Source organism: Salvia splendens, chromosome 13 (genome assembly GCF_004379255.2).
Source record: "Salvia splendens isolate huo1 chromosome 13, SspV2, whole genome shotgun sequence".
Classification (NCBI taxonomy): Eukaryota; Viridiplantae; Streptophyta; class Magnoliopsida; order Lamiales; family Lamiaceae; genus Salvia; species Salvia splendens.
The window spans coordinates 5,869,488-5,884,985 of NC_056044.1; the positions used below are offsets into that span (position 1 = coordinate 5,869,488).

At 35.3% G+C, this 15,498-nt stretch overlaps 2 protein-coding genes across 2 annotated transcripts; one reads left to right on the plus strand and one right to left on the minus strand.

Annotated features, from left to right (window-relative positions):
• Positions 1–5,776: 5,776 nt before the first annotated feature.
• On the plus strand, positions 5,777–8,306 carry LOC121759891 (membrane-anchored ubiquitin-fold protein 4-like). The gene is made up of 3 exons (XM_042155459.1): positions 5,777–6,190; positions 6,638–6,808; positions 7,988–8,306. Exons 1-3 carry the CDS (start codon positions 6,061–6,063, stop codon positions 8,041–8,043), a joined length of 357 nt encoding a protein of 118 aa, XP_042011393.1. The 5' UTR covers positions 5,777–6,060; the 3' UTR covers positions 8,044–8,306.
• A 577-nt stretch (positions 8,307–8,883) lies between these two features.
• LOC121761535 (GRAS family protein RAM1-like) lies at positions 8,884–11,433 on the minus strand. The gene is made up of 2 exons (XM_042157178.1): positions 10,470–11,433; positions 8,884–10,383 (listed from the first exon to the last, which is right to left on the minus strand). Exons 1-2 carry the CDS (start codon positions 11,382–11,384, stop codon positions 9,262–9,264), a joined length of 2,037 nt encoding a protein of 678 aa, XP_042013112.1. The 5' UTR covers positions 11,385–11,433; the 3' UTR covers positions 8,884–9,261.
• Positions 11,434–15,498: the final 4,065 nt, after the last annotated feature.

Below are 15,498 nucleotides of genomic sequence, written 5' to 3' on the forward strand. Positions count from 1 at the left end.
GTAATAATATATCAAAACATTCCCTTCCAATTATGAAGATCATCTCCTATACATTTCTAACACAGCTAAAAAGGTATACTTTTCAAAGAATTTCTCCGGCATGTTTGACTTATAATGATAGCTCGAAACTTTTTAAATCAAATGGATCGAAGCCATCCACCGACCTTCGATTTATTGAATAAATCCCAACAAATTTAACGTGATTATCCCATCGGCGGGATAATGTATTTTTCCGTATAAACCCACAATTCCGGCTGCTATACAGATTTATCCCGTTGTCTATAAAATTATCCCGTCACCCACTTTTTCATGCATACTTTTTTTCCGAAATCTAAAATGGTAACTTTCTACATAGATTATTCCAATGTTTTTTCCAAGATAAGTACATCTGATCGAATGTTTAAGACATAAACATTTAAAGGCATCGTCCATTTAGCATAAATATGGGTACATGTCATATATTTTTGTAAATAGTGATAAATGTATATAAATTGAGTGTATATATATAATTGAACTTTTTAGATATTTTATAACAAAATTTAATTTATAAATATTAATTAATTTAAAATAAATTACATACTATTCATTCTACAATGATTTAAGAAAAAATAATATTTTTAAATTATAAATCTACAGATTTAATAAAAATATTTTTGTAAAAATTCGTATAATTATTTTTAAGCAAACTCGAAATCATGTTGAAAATTTGACACAAATTTCAATATCATTTTTTAATGATATAGAATAATATACACTAATACTAATTAATTTATAATTCAATTTAATTAAATTTAACATTTAGGAGTTAACATTATGTACACATAGTACAATTTATGTACATTTATCTTTATTCTTTAATTATAGTATAATTGTCGCTAGTTTAACATAAACTCCTTCCGACTTCTGTCTAAGAAAAAAGGTTCAATTTTGCCATTTTTAGGTGTCTATAAAAAATAATCTCATTTCAAAAATTGAAATTTTCTTTCATACTTTACCCACTTTTTCTATTTCTCTCTCATTGTACCCCTTTTCTCTCTCTCTCTCTCTCTCTCTCTCTCTCTCATTGTACCCTCTTTCTCTCCTTTTTTTTTTCTTACTTTACCAATTTATGATTAATATTCATGTTGTCCACAAATGAAACTATCTTTTAGAGTGAACTACAAAACTAGTACTCGGAAAATGGATTTTGCGCCATTTTAGTACCCAACATTTATAAAATCACGTTTTTAGTCAAAAAGTTCCATAAATCTCAAATTTAGTCCCAAAATTTACTATTCTACCCTTCAGCCCTTGAGGGGTGTATTTTTCCATTTAGCTATTTGAGGAGGGCACCAAACTTGTGATTTTTTAATGTTTATGTATTTTTATTGTGATTTTTTAATGACAAAAAATCTTTGTGGTACTAATAAATATTTGTATATTATCTCACACCAAATTATCTAAATCGTTATAGTGTTATCTAAACTTGAATTACCTAAATATTTGTAGTACTATTTAAATTATTACATTACAATCGAGAAATTAGTACTCCCTCCGTTTGCAAATAGGAGTCTCATTCCTATTCGGCACAAGTTTTAAGAAATGTTAAAAAAAGTGAGTGGAAGAAAGTTAGTGGAATACGTGTCCCACTTGTATATATCAGTTTTAAATGATATGTGAGTGGAGTGATTTAGTGAAATGTGAGCCTCTTTACCGTTTATAGTAATTATGAACCAGGACTCCTATTCGCGGATGGACCAAAATGAAAAAACGGGACTCATATTCGCGGACAGAGGGAGTATGTATTTGTAGAAGTATTGTTTAGAAAATATTGAATGGTTTATTTTTAATGCTTGATGGCAACAATTGTAAAAACGGTACTAAAAATACTACATAAATTTGAAATTGTTTTTTTTTTGTATAATTAAATTAGTAGTACTCCATCCGTCCGAAGATAGTTGATGCATTTTTTTTAGCACAAGATTTAAGAAATTGATTTGTGAAATGTTAAAGTGGGGAGAGTAAAGTAAGAGAGAGAATAAAATAAGAGAAATGAAGATAGAGTAAAATAAGAAAGGGAATAAAATATTTATCAAAAAAGGAAATGACTCAGCTATCTTGGGACAAACCAAAAAGGAATATGACTCAACTAACTTGGGGCGAGGAGAGTAGTATTTTAAGTGTAATGAAAGATCCTTTAATTAACTATAATATATTAATTAAATATATGAATTCTTTTCTAAAATAAAAACAATGTAAGTAGTTTGGGACGAATCGAAATAGAAAAGTGCGAGTAATATGAGATACATGAAGTATTAGGGGAAAAATATAAACAATATTAAATAAATAAATTTAAAATAACAAAATATAATAGTACTACTATATAATAACAGTAAAACAAAATATAATATATTAACAATAAATAAATATATACTATTATTTTTTAATATCCAAGTCAAAAGTAATGAGTAATACCATCCACAATGGTGCAAAAATCATCCGCCCGATCTCGGGAGATAGTCCTCGTCCGTGATCGTCCACCCATTGCATGACCGCGGACGATCTCGCTGCTGGGGATTGGTGCCCCTTGCACAGCGGAAGTCATGCATTCACAAATAAATAATACATATAAGGATCTATTTGACCGATTATGTGATCAATTAATCACATGCTAAACAATCAATTGCATGCTAGAACACATATAATTCACAAATAAGGAATAAAAACCCTAATTCATGAATTCCTATGGTTTAGAATTACCGAACAGATTCTCTGAAGAATCGACGATTGCTTGCGCCTTCTCCACATGAAGATCTTCGTACTCAACCAGGAATCTTCTAATTTGTATCCCGAACTCAGATTTTGACATTTGGGTGGACAAAGTTTGTCAGAATCTAAAGGACTTGACTAGACAGAAGACTGAACTTCAGTTCCGTGAAACTAAAAATTTCGTCCACTCCCTGGAAGAGGAGGGCACAAATTTTAATGATAAAAATTCATTAAATTGGTCTTCTATTTAGTCTCCTTTATATAGAGTTATGATGGGCCAGATTAGGAATCCATGGAGGTTGGACTTGGGTCAAACCTGTTGGACTTTTACTAATTAAATTGAGCCCCTATTTAATACAAGTCCAAATAGAATATTATTATCATCCACTATAGTATAATAATATTGACTGCCCGTCCAATTCTAAATTACGAGTAATCCGGGCTTTACCTCTTTAATTTATTATTTCCCGTGTTTAAGATATAAATATCCATTAATTAATTTAAGTCTGCTATTTGACTTTAATTAATTAATATCTTTTTCCAAGAGTTGTCTAGTTAATAATTATTATTTATTATTCTGGAATAAATTCCAACCGGCCGGGTTTCTGAATAATAAAACCTTTTTCGAACACCTCTTGAGGATATTATCAAACTGGACTCACCCAACACACGATTCATTGCAATAACAATACTAGCACCTCTAGACATTGATCACCACTACCCAAGATATCAGGATTCTTGGATTACGAAAAATCCGCACTTTTTGATAAATCAAAGTAGTGCATAATCAATATTGTATGCTCAATGTTATATCAACAATGATTAAGAAATAATAATCACTGAGACCTCGTCTTTCAGTAAATAGCAAGAAAGACTTATCTCAACTGTTAGATCATTCAGTGCTATACCACACCAATGTCATTTATTTCCTAAGGCAAGAAAACATGCGGACTGACACTGCAACCTTTCGCGATAGGTAGCCAAAGCCTATCTAGGTTGTGAAATTCTATTTCTCTTCTACAAAGAACCGACTGCATCACCTTCTGTGAACGTCGTTCACTACCCGTCTACAATGTAGAAGAATTATACTTGTTTGCTTCTTATACATTTAAATATTTGAGAAACATCTTATAAATGCACAAGCAAACATCAATGCAATAAAAATATTTCTTCTCGCCTTGGGTTAAAAGTGGATTGTATACAAGCAATTCTATCCGTGCAACATGCTCAAAATACACTTTTCAGTATACCAATCCTAACACTCGCGGACGAGTGGGACAACCGAAAGTTTGGTCGTCTAGGTCGGTCGCCCGAGGCATCGTCCGACACATCGGATCCATACTAAAAGACGGATCTGTGAATTAGTGAAAGAATATATTTTGTAGAATATAATCCTTCACACTAAATAAGCAAGTTTTGCATTGCTTGAGTAAACCTTTTATAGACATTGTGACTTCGATGTGGGATAAATGGTAGTTTTATAGATATGTTTTTAACTCCAAATTTCTTTATGATTTCGACGTGGGATAATTAGTTTTACACTAAAAGAGAGTTTTTGCTGCTTTATGTAAAACTTTGTTTGGTTTCAATACAAAATATATGTTTAGCTTAATTGTAAATGTGCCTAGAAAAATTACGGTGGTTGTGGGTTCAAGCCCCTAAACTTAACATTTTATTTTTAATTTTTACTTTTATTATACTTTCTCATTTTATTCGATTAATGTACGTATTTTATTTGTATTTGTTGTGTTGTATGTATATTATAGTTTGCTATTTTTTATTTGAAAACAAAAAAAATAAATTAAATATAAAATTTATAACTTCTTTTTTAAATTAAGTAATCCATGCTTTTCATTTAGTATTTAATTTTGCTATTTCTAATATGTGAAAACTTAAAAAACAATAACATTAAAAATTAAATAAAAAATAGGTAACTGATAGGGCGGACACTAGGGTAGAACCACTATAAAAGGAAAGGCCAGACTAAGAAATGTTGATGTGGTGATCACTAGGATGTGGTGATCACTAGGGCGGATGATCATCCGACCATTGTGGATGCTCTAATCACCGATGCATAGATATGGAAAATGAGTGATTCCTAGGGAGTGATCGTCGATGCATAGAGCATAGAGAATGAATGACTCCTACTTGTAAATTGTTGGAGGATATGAATGAACCAAAAACACACAAGAAACTGATGGATTTTGAGAATGTGTAAGTATAAGACTGCATATCTGATGAGAGTCTAATAGATTTGATAAGTTCTACTCATACCATTATATCTTATTTTTTGATGTCCATCTCATAAGATCTCCAAGTTTAAATGTATTTAGCCTTAAGTAATTTTAAGATGGGTTATCCCTAAAATGTTTCTCAAGAAGCGTGCGAGTGAGGACAAAATACACCAGAAAGACATAGTACTATGTTAATATTTGGAGCAATTCGGAGATGGGAAAGTTTCTCATGGAGCATAAAAGTGAGAAGTGAGAACAAAACATATCGGAATGACTTGTGTTTGTATGTGGAACCAACCGTTTTCCTACAAGTAATTTACAGAGTATAATTTTCTTGTTTTAACCAAGCCGTTATCATATAATTGAACCTAATTACTTACTCCGTTACACAAGAATACACTCTTTATTTCTAACTTCGTCACATAAAAATATGCATTTTTTTTTATTTTGGAAACTCTTTTCTTAATGAAGAGGGATTCATTCTCCACTAGCAATGTGTTAATTACTTTTGTTTTCTACCATCTCTTATTTTATCAAGTGTGTAATAAAATCGTGTCTAATCAAAAGTGAATATTCATATAGGAAATATTGAGTATAATTATATGCAAATTTTATGTAAAATCCGTATCAATGAAATGTTCTTCCTTGCTTTTTAGAAATGTTCTTGCTTGCTTTTTTGAAATGTTCTCTCTTTTCAGGAATTTTAACTCAAAATTCAAAACGAAAGTCTTAAAAGCAAGCAAAAGTTTGAAAAGGAAAAGAAATAATAAGAAAAAGGTAAAACAAATGAAAAAAAGTGAAAAAAAACCCCTCAAAATTCGATAGAGATTAAAAAAAAAACTGCAAAAAGAAGTGAGAGAAACCACTGCACACAGAGTTAAAGCGGCGCGTAAATCATCAAGATCTGGTCTTGGGTTCCTCAATTTCAAAGTGTAATTGACGCATTTCGTTTAAAAACTCGGTTGGCACCTCCAATTTTAACTTGCGGATGGCGGGTGAAGGATTGGGGGAATTCGAGGGTTTTTGATTCAATTGGAAAAGAATTGGGTTTGGTTTTAGAGAATTGTGAGGAAATCAAATGCCGGAGGAGGATTTGGTGGAGCTGAAGTTCAGATTGTACGATGGATCAGATATCGGTCCGTTCCGATATTCGCCGGCGTCGACTGTTGCTATGCTGAAGGAAAGAGTTGTGGCAGAGTGGCCTAAAGGTTAGCTTAACTCCTCACAAAATTGAATCTCTCTTTTAATTTTGTTGCTTGAATTTGAGCTTGTTCAATTCGATTTTATCGTCTTCTTATGTTCCATTTTTCTTATTGGCGTTTGATTGAGGGCACATACAGTAAACTATTTAGTGAAGTTTAACTTTGAGTTTTAGCGTAGTTATATATCTTTGAGATTATTCCCTTGGATAATGTGTTATGATTAAATGCCCTTTGATTTTGGGGCAGGAGTAACTGCAGAATTCGTGCAATTGTAAGAGTGTAAAGCAGAGCAAATTTGAATGAAATTGTGGTTTTGGGGCATATGAGAAATTGAGTTTCAGAGACTTGTATTCATTAATGCATACCTTAATCATAAATGTAGTGGAGAGCTTATTTCCTGCTCTTTTGCATGCTTATTGCGAGTATAATTGGAGTAGTTTTGCTTATTATCAGATAAAAAAGTTTCCCCAAAAGCAGCAAATGATGTGAAATTAATAAGTGCTGGGAAAATTTTGGAGAATAACAAGACTGTTGCACAATGCAAGATGCCATTTGGAGAGCTGCCAAAAGGAGTTATAACCATGCATGCTGTTGTACAGCCATCGGTAGCAAAAGCTAAGACAGGTCACTTTTTTACCTTTTCGTTGTGCTGCAAATCCGATTGTTACTTTGTTATTCATAACTCGTTTGGTTGTTCTAATTATGCTTTCATACTTCCTGCCTAATTAATATTTCCTACAATATTTTGACTCAGAATTGGAGATTTTAGTCATGGAACTACACAACTTTTGCAGATAGGTTTTGTGAATAACATAATCTGCCTGCAAATGCGACTCTATGGTTTCAGTTACTTGCTGGCATGTTTTTATATTGGTTTATAATTTGTTTATCATGCGAGTTGTAACGTTGATCACATTAGAATTGTAGCTATGGCTTATAACTCCTAAAAATGGGATTCAATTACAGGGGATGGTAAAATCTATAGATTCTTGGGAGGCATCAAGGTTCGATTGTTGGATCCTGGGAATATTACAGTGAGAATAGAAGCATACAGTTGAATGTGGATTTTGAAATTCTTGGGAAGTTTAAAGGTTCAATAATATGAATGATCCTAATCTTGGTGTAGGATATTGATAGTTAGAGAAATATAGGTCTCGGGTGGTTAAAGATGATGACATAATGTTGTGTACGAGTAGTAGAGAAGAATTTAGCCAAATATAGAGTGCATGCTCTCGTGCATAATTGTAGCCTATTTCTGGGTTTTCATGGATCTAGAATTACTCTCCAGAGCTTAAATTTCTGTCTGTTCATCCTCCCCTGGCATACCTCCCCATTCTTTTTCTTTAGGAAAACTTATGTAAAACTTGGTATGAGGAAATGGGATAAAATTGCAATTTTGTTTCCTAAGTACATTCATGAAGTGCTTGGAGGAATCAGTTACTGGTGAATGTCATTGATACAGGAAGCGCAATGCTCAGACCTCAGTCCATTCCAATCTACTAATTTTTATGATAGAATGTATATTTGTGCATAAATTATGCTCCATTTCAAAATCATAACTTACTGAATAAATTCATCACAAATCAGACCTTCATTTATCAGTGTTTATTTTCCTTTTACTATATGATACCCTGAAATCTAACATCGCAGTTCATGTCTCGGTTTCATATAATATATTCCTGTGAAAAGTCTGGATTTTGTAACAAATGCAATCTCATTTCTTTGATGCTATGATTAAGGCCTGAATTTTCTCTCTCCCCAATATAGTTGCTTAGTTGCTGAAAGTTCCCATTGTGTTAACAGAGAAGAAGGTTGATGAGATTCCCAAGAAGAACGTCTGTTCGTGTTCCATCTTGTGAAGTGGAAGTTTAATTCAGCCTTTATCTTCTGGACTTCTAGGGAGTTCACCTGCGCCATCATCAGATTGTGAAGTCGGAAAAACCCAATAATTTGTAAACAGTCATTATTCACTGTATGTTTGAGAGCATTTCTGTGTAACAGTTGATTGTCATGTATGCTTGTTTCTATAAAAATTTACTGCTTGTACATGTGTAGGTGCAGAACTTTTACATACTATGAGAATACATCTTTGGCCACAATACTATATGGAAATTCTTGTGAATGCAACTCCTTAATTGTACCTCTATTGAGCCACAAACCAGCTTTATACCCTACTTTCTTAGCTAAATTTCTTTCTATCTCCACAGACGATGTACATTCACCGACCACTCGAGTATTTTCAGCCGTTCGTGGCCTCTGGTTGGTTGTGATGCATGTCTACAATCTCTTCTTGATGAGAACTTGTATTTCTTGATTTAGGAGGTGATTTATATTAGTCTATTTTTCTGGTTGGCAGATCTTGATCCAGATATTTCAGTCTTCTGCACCAGCCACCAGGTAAAATTTAATGTTATCACTTGATTCATTGGATCCAAATATGAAAATGTCATATTTCTTTTGTTGTTACAATCACTCCCATCCAATATTATCATTACCTTAGTATGTATATAGGAAAATGAGTCATGTGAAATCAAAACCTAGTGCAGCATTCATAGCTGTATTTATGAACGAAATATGTTAGTATTTTATTTTCATATCTACATGTGAGCGATGAGCGTCATGTATATATACTGATATATTACGGAATAGACCACGATAATAACATTAAAACACAAAAAATCTAAGTAATTTATTATCAACCAAATCGTACGTAAATTAACCAATATTCGATCATCGCCTTTTTTTACTTCTACATACAATAAAAAGACTAATACATTATGCCCAAGTGAATGGAGTAAGCCATTTGGCCAGTCCCTACCGCTTAGTGTGCTGACCGCTGGGACGAGATATTAGTCTTCTAACTGTCGGTAGGAGGGATACCTTTGGAAACTAAAAAGCTAATACATATATTTTCCCCTCACTCCCCTCAAATGATCAAATACTTAAACTTATAGTAATTCAAAACACTTATACATCAAATTTCAACAATTATCAATTTTAAATCAATCTACTCCATCTGAAGAAAAACCCCAATAATTAATCAAACACGTCGACGTAAAATCTCTGCATGCATGCAATCAGCACCGCCATGCAGAGGCAGCAAGAATGTGCCTATCTTGCCACCCTAGAAGCAAGCAACCTTTATCCTCCGTCAGTCTATACCCATCGCATGAATACAACCCTAGCAAAATCCTTGATTGTGTGACTGCGTTTGAGCTCAGCGCCACCCCTTCAAACCCCTTCCCTTCCATGGTCTTCCTCCACTTCTCGAGGCGTTCGTGCCGCATCACGCGCTCCGGCCCCTCGTGAGCCACAATGTTCCCGATCTCCGGGGCGAAGATGTGTTGCTCCACCTTCGCTCTCTGCGCAGAGTCCGCAGGGAACGTCGCGTCCAACGAGTCGAAAATTGCAGAGTAGTAATGGAGGGCCTCGAGAAACCGGCCCAAGAAGTATGGCCCGTTGTGGCTCGCTTCTTGCTCGACTATGGTGACGATGTTCGGGGCCTGGTCCCGGATCATCGTCAGCAGGGGTCCAAGGCAGTTTCCCGGGACGCGGTGGAGGCGGTTGACTGAGTTCACAGCCAGCGCCTCGCCGACCCTCCGGTTGAACATGTGGGGTTTGAGGTCCTCGAGTTCCTCCCCGACCGGGTGGAACTCGAAGGGCACGTGGAGAGAGAGAGCTAGGTCGGTCAGACACCTACCTGTCTCTCTCACTGCCTCGAGGGACGTGCCCACCCCAGTTATCCTGAGGAAGGGCGCGCCTCCGGGCCTGGCTGCCAGGGCCTGCATGAAAGCAGGCCACTGGTAGCCCTGGAGGATGTCGAGGTCAATGACGTGGACGCGCTCCTCGGACTTGAAGGCCTCGAAGATTGCTTGGTTGGCGGTGAAGTGGGCGAATTTGATGTAGGGGCAGGCTTGGTATAGGATTTGGTAGATTTTGAGGATTTCTAGGTTGTTGGGAGGGAAAGGGTTGAAAGGTACTAAGTTTGAGGTGGAAGGTTTGTTTGTGAGAGTTGCAGCGAGCCTTGCGCTGAGGGCTTCGGTGAAACAGGCGGCGACGCGCTGCATGGAGTCGCCAATGGCAGAGACGACGCGGTTGAGGTGGTGGAGATACCGCCGTGCCAACATGTAGTCCTCCTTCGAGACGGCTTCGGCACATGCTAAAAGAAGGTGCACCAATTGCAGTCCACTATCTTGTTCCTGCAATTACAAAGCTGGAAGATAACAAACAAAGTTGGACAAAAAAATGGTAGTAATGAATGGAAATTACTAGTTAAATGAGTCACCTGCTCAGGTTCAGGCAGGGGCACCATCAAGGTATTGTGCATGTCCGGAATCTGCTGATGAATCTGCTCAGGAGCAGATTGTTGGTGATGCAATCTGTGCAGCGGCGCGTTGGGTGGCTGGATCCGTCTTTGGAAGTGGCGGTGGCGGTCCTCCTCCCGCTGCCGCTCCTGCTGCAACTGCTGCGACAGCAGTACCTGATAAACACCGTTGTCTTGAACGGCCGGCGCCTCCTGATCGACAAACCTTCCCGAATCATCCATCGTAAGGCAGTCCAGAAGCTCCGGCATCGTGTCTAGCCCAGCATAGCAATCGGCCGAGGTCTCACCGCCAGCTATCTTCATGGGAGAGAAGACGACAAAATCATCGTCTTTAGCAGCATCGTAGGTGTCATCCAAGAGCGTCTCCAACGAGGCGAGGCTCTCCACCTGCATGAACTGATTATTCGGCGAGTTGAATACGCGGTGGAGAGGGCTCAGCCCCTTCCCCTTTCCCGGGCCTAGAGACGAGTCGCCCGGGTTGTTGTTGGTCTGTGGCGAGAGCATGTTTCTGACGGGTGAGCAGATCATGAAGTCGTTGTCGGTTACATGGTCGGAGAAGATGGACTCCCATAAGGAGTAATCGGGGGATTGGATTTCTTCGTATTTGAGAGGCGGCACGTTGAGATTCGGATGGCTGAGGAGGCTGCTGAGGCTGGCCACGGGGGTTATTAAGCTATGGGTGTCGAAATCGGACGAGGAGGGAGTTTTCTTGAGTGACGAGGATGAGGATGACGATGATGGCTCGTGCTTCGTGCAACAAGTGGTCTCGGTTTTGGGACATGGTTCGGAGATTTTGAGGTTTACCATCTCGGTTTTGATGGTGTTTGTCTCGCTCTTGATCAGACTTCCCATGCTCCGACTACAAGGGTTGATCATTGGATTTTATTTATATGTATGAAATCATGCCGTCTCTCTATCTTCCTAACCTTTGCTTTCTTGTCTGAGAATTTAGAAAATTTAAAGGTGGTTTTTGTGGCTACACCTCTTTTTATTGAGGTCAATTGTTTGTCTTGTTGGGAAGGACAAAATGAGAATGGGGAAATATGTGCACCGGGCTGAAATTCCATCCAAATTCAGGGGCGAATTCAAAAATTTATTTTGATGGGGCTATACTTTCTAAATTTTGAGTTTGGAATTTTGATATAGTAATAAGGGTTTTAATTTGCATGATGAAACACAAAATACCAAACATTTGACAATAATAGTATATATAGGAAAACAAAAAGTAGTTTAATAGGGGGGGTTTAAGACCTCCCCCACTTCATCCAACTCCATTCATAAGATTGGACAGAGTTACTCCGTTTGGTCCAGTTACATTTGGTCATTTTGGTTCGATCTCCATTAAAAGTCTTATTTAAAATTTACTTTAAATGGCAATAAATTTTATCGTTACTATTCATCCTTATTACACTAATTAATGGCATAATGAAAATATTAAAATAAATAAAGTCAAATAATTAAATAGCATAACAACCAAAGTGAGATTCAATATATTTCTCATTTAATATAAAATCAAGCAATTTTTAAAACTCAATCCAGAGGGAGAATAATCTTCCGTGAGAACATTTCACTGTTATATAGATAAATTTTGGTCCAAATATAAAATCATAGTAGCATTCAATAATAAATTTTAATTTTTGAATGCCAATGAAAGTGAACCTATATTTTCATATGCTTTGAAAATATTAAATATAATTCATCTTATGATTAAACAGTCTGGCATGGATTTTTGTGAATGAAAAAAATGTAAGATCAAAATTTGAATTCCCGATGGCGATGACAAAGTATTCGCACTAAGGGTGTGTAAATTTGTGATCTTAGTTATATCTAGCTATCTAAAACATGCACTTATGTAGGGTGGGATTGCCCGGGTCGATCCGTAGGCGTATGATGACTGAAAACTAGTGCCTTATGAATTGGGATAATAGCCATTTACAATCATGAGTTCAGTCAAATTCTCGTCTATTCTATGAACTTTAAAATTAGAATATTAGACCAGAATTTAACTAAATTTTATGAATTTTTTTTACACCAAATATAGTGTTTTATACAACCAAATCCAAAGTGATTACATCATGAATAAAAATTGGGACATAATCTAACCAATACTTGCTATGAGCTATAGAACCCGATGCCAGAGCAAGTGTATGAGAAACCTGATTCGCTGATCGCCTTACAAACTTCACAGAGGATTCACAGTTGACGACAATCTTCCACCACTGCCCCAAAGATAGATTCATCTTTCCGTGTACCTGTCACTGCTAGTACTACTGTCTGAGCATCCATCTCGAACTCTATCCTTTTCCATCCCTTACTTTTGACCCTACTAAGCACCTCTCTCAAGCTAAGGAGCTCGGCCATAGTAGGGTCCACCACTCTCCCCACCTGACCACAACTAATTTTTTTTACTTTATTTTTTTGTCAACTATACACATATAATGTCAACTATATATATAATTCATGTCAACTACACACATATAATGTTAACTATATGTACAATCCATGTCAACTATACACATATAATGTCAACTATAAGTTGTTGACATTTGATGTGCATGCTATTGACGATAATACCCCCGAGTTGACATAATCTACTTGCAGTTGACATTTCAAAAATGTTGTGGATGAGTGACTGAAAATACATCCCAATTCTCAATTAAGCTAAAAAATCTCAACCTAACAGGACCGTTGTAAAATATATGTATATGAATTGGTACGCGAATTCCATCATAAACAATTTTGTATCGCTCCCTTTATTATTCGGAGGTCTATCCACGTGATCTTAAAACTTTGGATCTGGTCTAACACAAATAATTAAAGATTTAAAAAAAAGCTTATTCATGGTGACATACAATAACAGACAACCGTGGTGACTACTTGAATTGTTTCCAACTATGAATATCGATTCCTAAAAACACAAATTAGGGAAAGATGAAGAATAACCGAGACATAAAAGGGAGAAAATGATAAAGGGACAAATCCCGTTTCTAGTGTAGCATGATTGGAGGTTAGTCTCTTAGTTCGTATCTCCAAATATTTGTTAATCTCAAGAATGCAATAATTTTTTGGTTTTTTGATTGTTTCTAAATAAGTTTTGTTGTGTGGTTAACAAGAAGTTTGCTTTGCTGTAACAAGAGAGGGGAATGATTACTCGAATCTGATATTATTAATCAGTAGTAGTAGTAGTAATTATTTTTAGGCGTATGTGAAGATGACAAAAAGAGTTGGACGTTGAAGAAATCGTCTGATACAACCGCCTACTCTTTGGATTTGCCAAAGGACTCAACTTCTTGTCTCTCTCTCTCTCTCTATTGCTACATAGTTTTTGAAACCTCTCCAGCAACACCATGGTTGGATTGGATGGGCGACGTCTTCAATTCTACATTATTTTTTTTATATTTATACATGCATAGTTACGGGGATATAATTAATTACTAGTAACTACTAACTATGTCAACAACATATGCTATAGATGTTAACACGAAAACATTTGTGTGTTAACAAAATTTAGTTGACATACAAATGTCTTTCTGAGATACTATATGTTATGTTATTAGCATAGTTAACGGTTAGCAATCTAAGATAGTTAACAACCTAACAGAACTCCATAGATACATATATATCAAATTTAAGATTGTATTTGGTGGAGTATTTCAATATTATGATATTGACGAAGAGTTTCAACAATCCAAATCAATACTTTAATCTTATTTTATTAAAGAAAATTCAACTTGAGCACCTTAATTCTCAGTTCTTATTACCATCACAAATTTTGAGCACACGAAGTGTATATTTTATTTTGTGAGCGTTTTAAATTATGCATTATCAGTATCTAACTGAATTTGAATAGGCACATCTAGCTAGCTCATTTGAAGAAATTCATTTAATTTTTTTTATAGGAACGACAAATCTGATGTTTAGAAGCGACGAGTGCAATGAAAATTTGTTGGAATAAATTGAGTAAAGAAATGGATTTATCCCTAACTTATAAGTTTGGCTCCATCGCTTGAGCACATACCTAAGTTTAGAGAACGTCGGTGGCTTGGTTTGATTGGTTCCATTTCAATAAAAGACAAATACATAATTATACTAGTAAATATAGATTTCATGACTTTATTTATTGGATCGCGGAATTATTGGTGGATTCTACCTAATGTCCATATGTATAAATATTTCTAATATTATATATAATAATTTCGAACAAGATTTTTTTATAGATACTACTAAAAGGAATATAAATGATGTTACTATCACTTTGTTTATGATTGAGTGTTTCATTCGATGAAATTCATATAGTAGATAATGATAAATAGAATGAATATGGCTCTGTATATATATGTTCATGTGTGTCGATGAAATTCATAAGTTTCCACAAATCATTAAATAATGATTATAGATTGAATAATCGTCCCTTGTTTTTCGTGTGTATATATCAATTATCATCCAAAAGGAAGACTATAAATCATAAAATTATTGGACTCTTATTTTGTATGCAGAAAATGTCAGTATTTAGATTATTGGAATTGGCATTTTAGTACATAATTCTAAAATCATTTAATTAAGCATGTAAATTCTCCAATAACATTGTTGCAAGGATATAATAATATTACGAAAAGCATATAAGGATATAATCATTGGTGCTTGGGATTTGTATTGAGCACCATTTTATGCCAAAGAGGAGTACAAGTTTTCTAGATTTGTTTGCTCGAAAAAAGACTGAATCATTGCTTTTTTCTCAGAAAGTGCTTGCTAAATATGTCAAGCATTTATATGCTCGATAATATTTCAGAATTTTTCCATCCAAAATTTTGAACCATAACTTTTTGACTAGATTATTTTTGCTGGGTAAGTGCATGCTATTAACGCACAAGTATATTATTTATTCGAATAAAAACAGAAAACTTGAGATAATTAGTAACGCATATAATCGATTAAATTCATATTACTATTGATTTCATGAAATAGGCGTGGGTACGCACTATAAACTGGC

Coding starts and splice junctions, on each gene's coding strand:
- LOC121761535 (XM_042157178.1), bottom strand. CDS start 11,384: ATGATCAACCCTTGTAGTCGGAGCATGGGAAGTCTGATCAAGAGCGAG. Junction 10,384..10,469: donor CCCTGCCTGAACCTGAGCAG/GTGACTCATTTA, acceptor TTGTAATTGCAG/GAACAAGATAGTGGACTGCA.
- LOC121759891 (XM_042155459.1), top strand. CDS start 6,061: ATGCCGGAGGAGGATTTGGTGGAGCTGAAGTTCAGATTGTACGATGGA. Junction 6,191..6,637: donor TGTGGCAGAGTGGCCTAAAG/GTTAGCTTAACT, acceptor GCTTATTATCAG/ATAAAAAAGTTTCCCCAAAA. Junction 6,809..7,987: donor GGTAGCAAAAGCTAAGACAG/GTCACTTTTTTA, acceptor TTGTGTTAACAG/AGAAGAAGGTTGATGAGATT.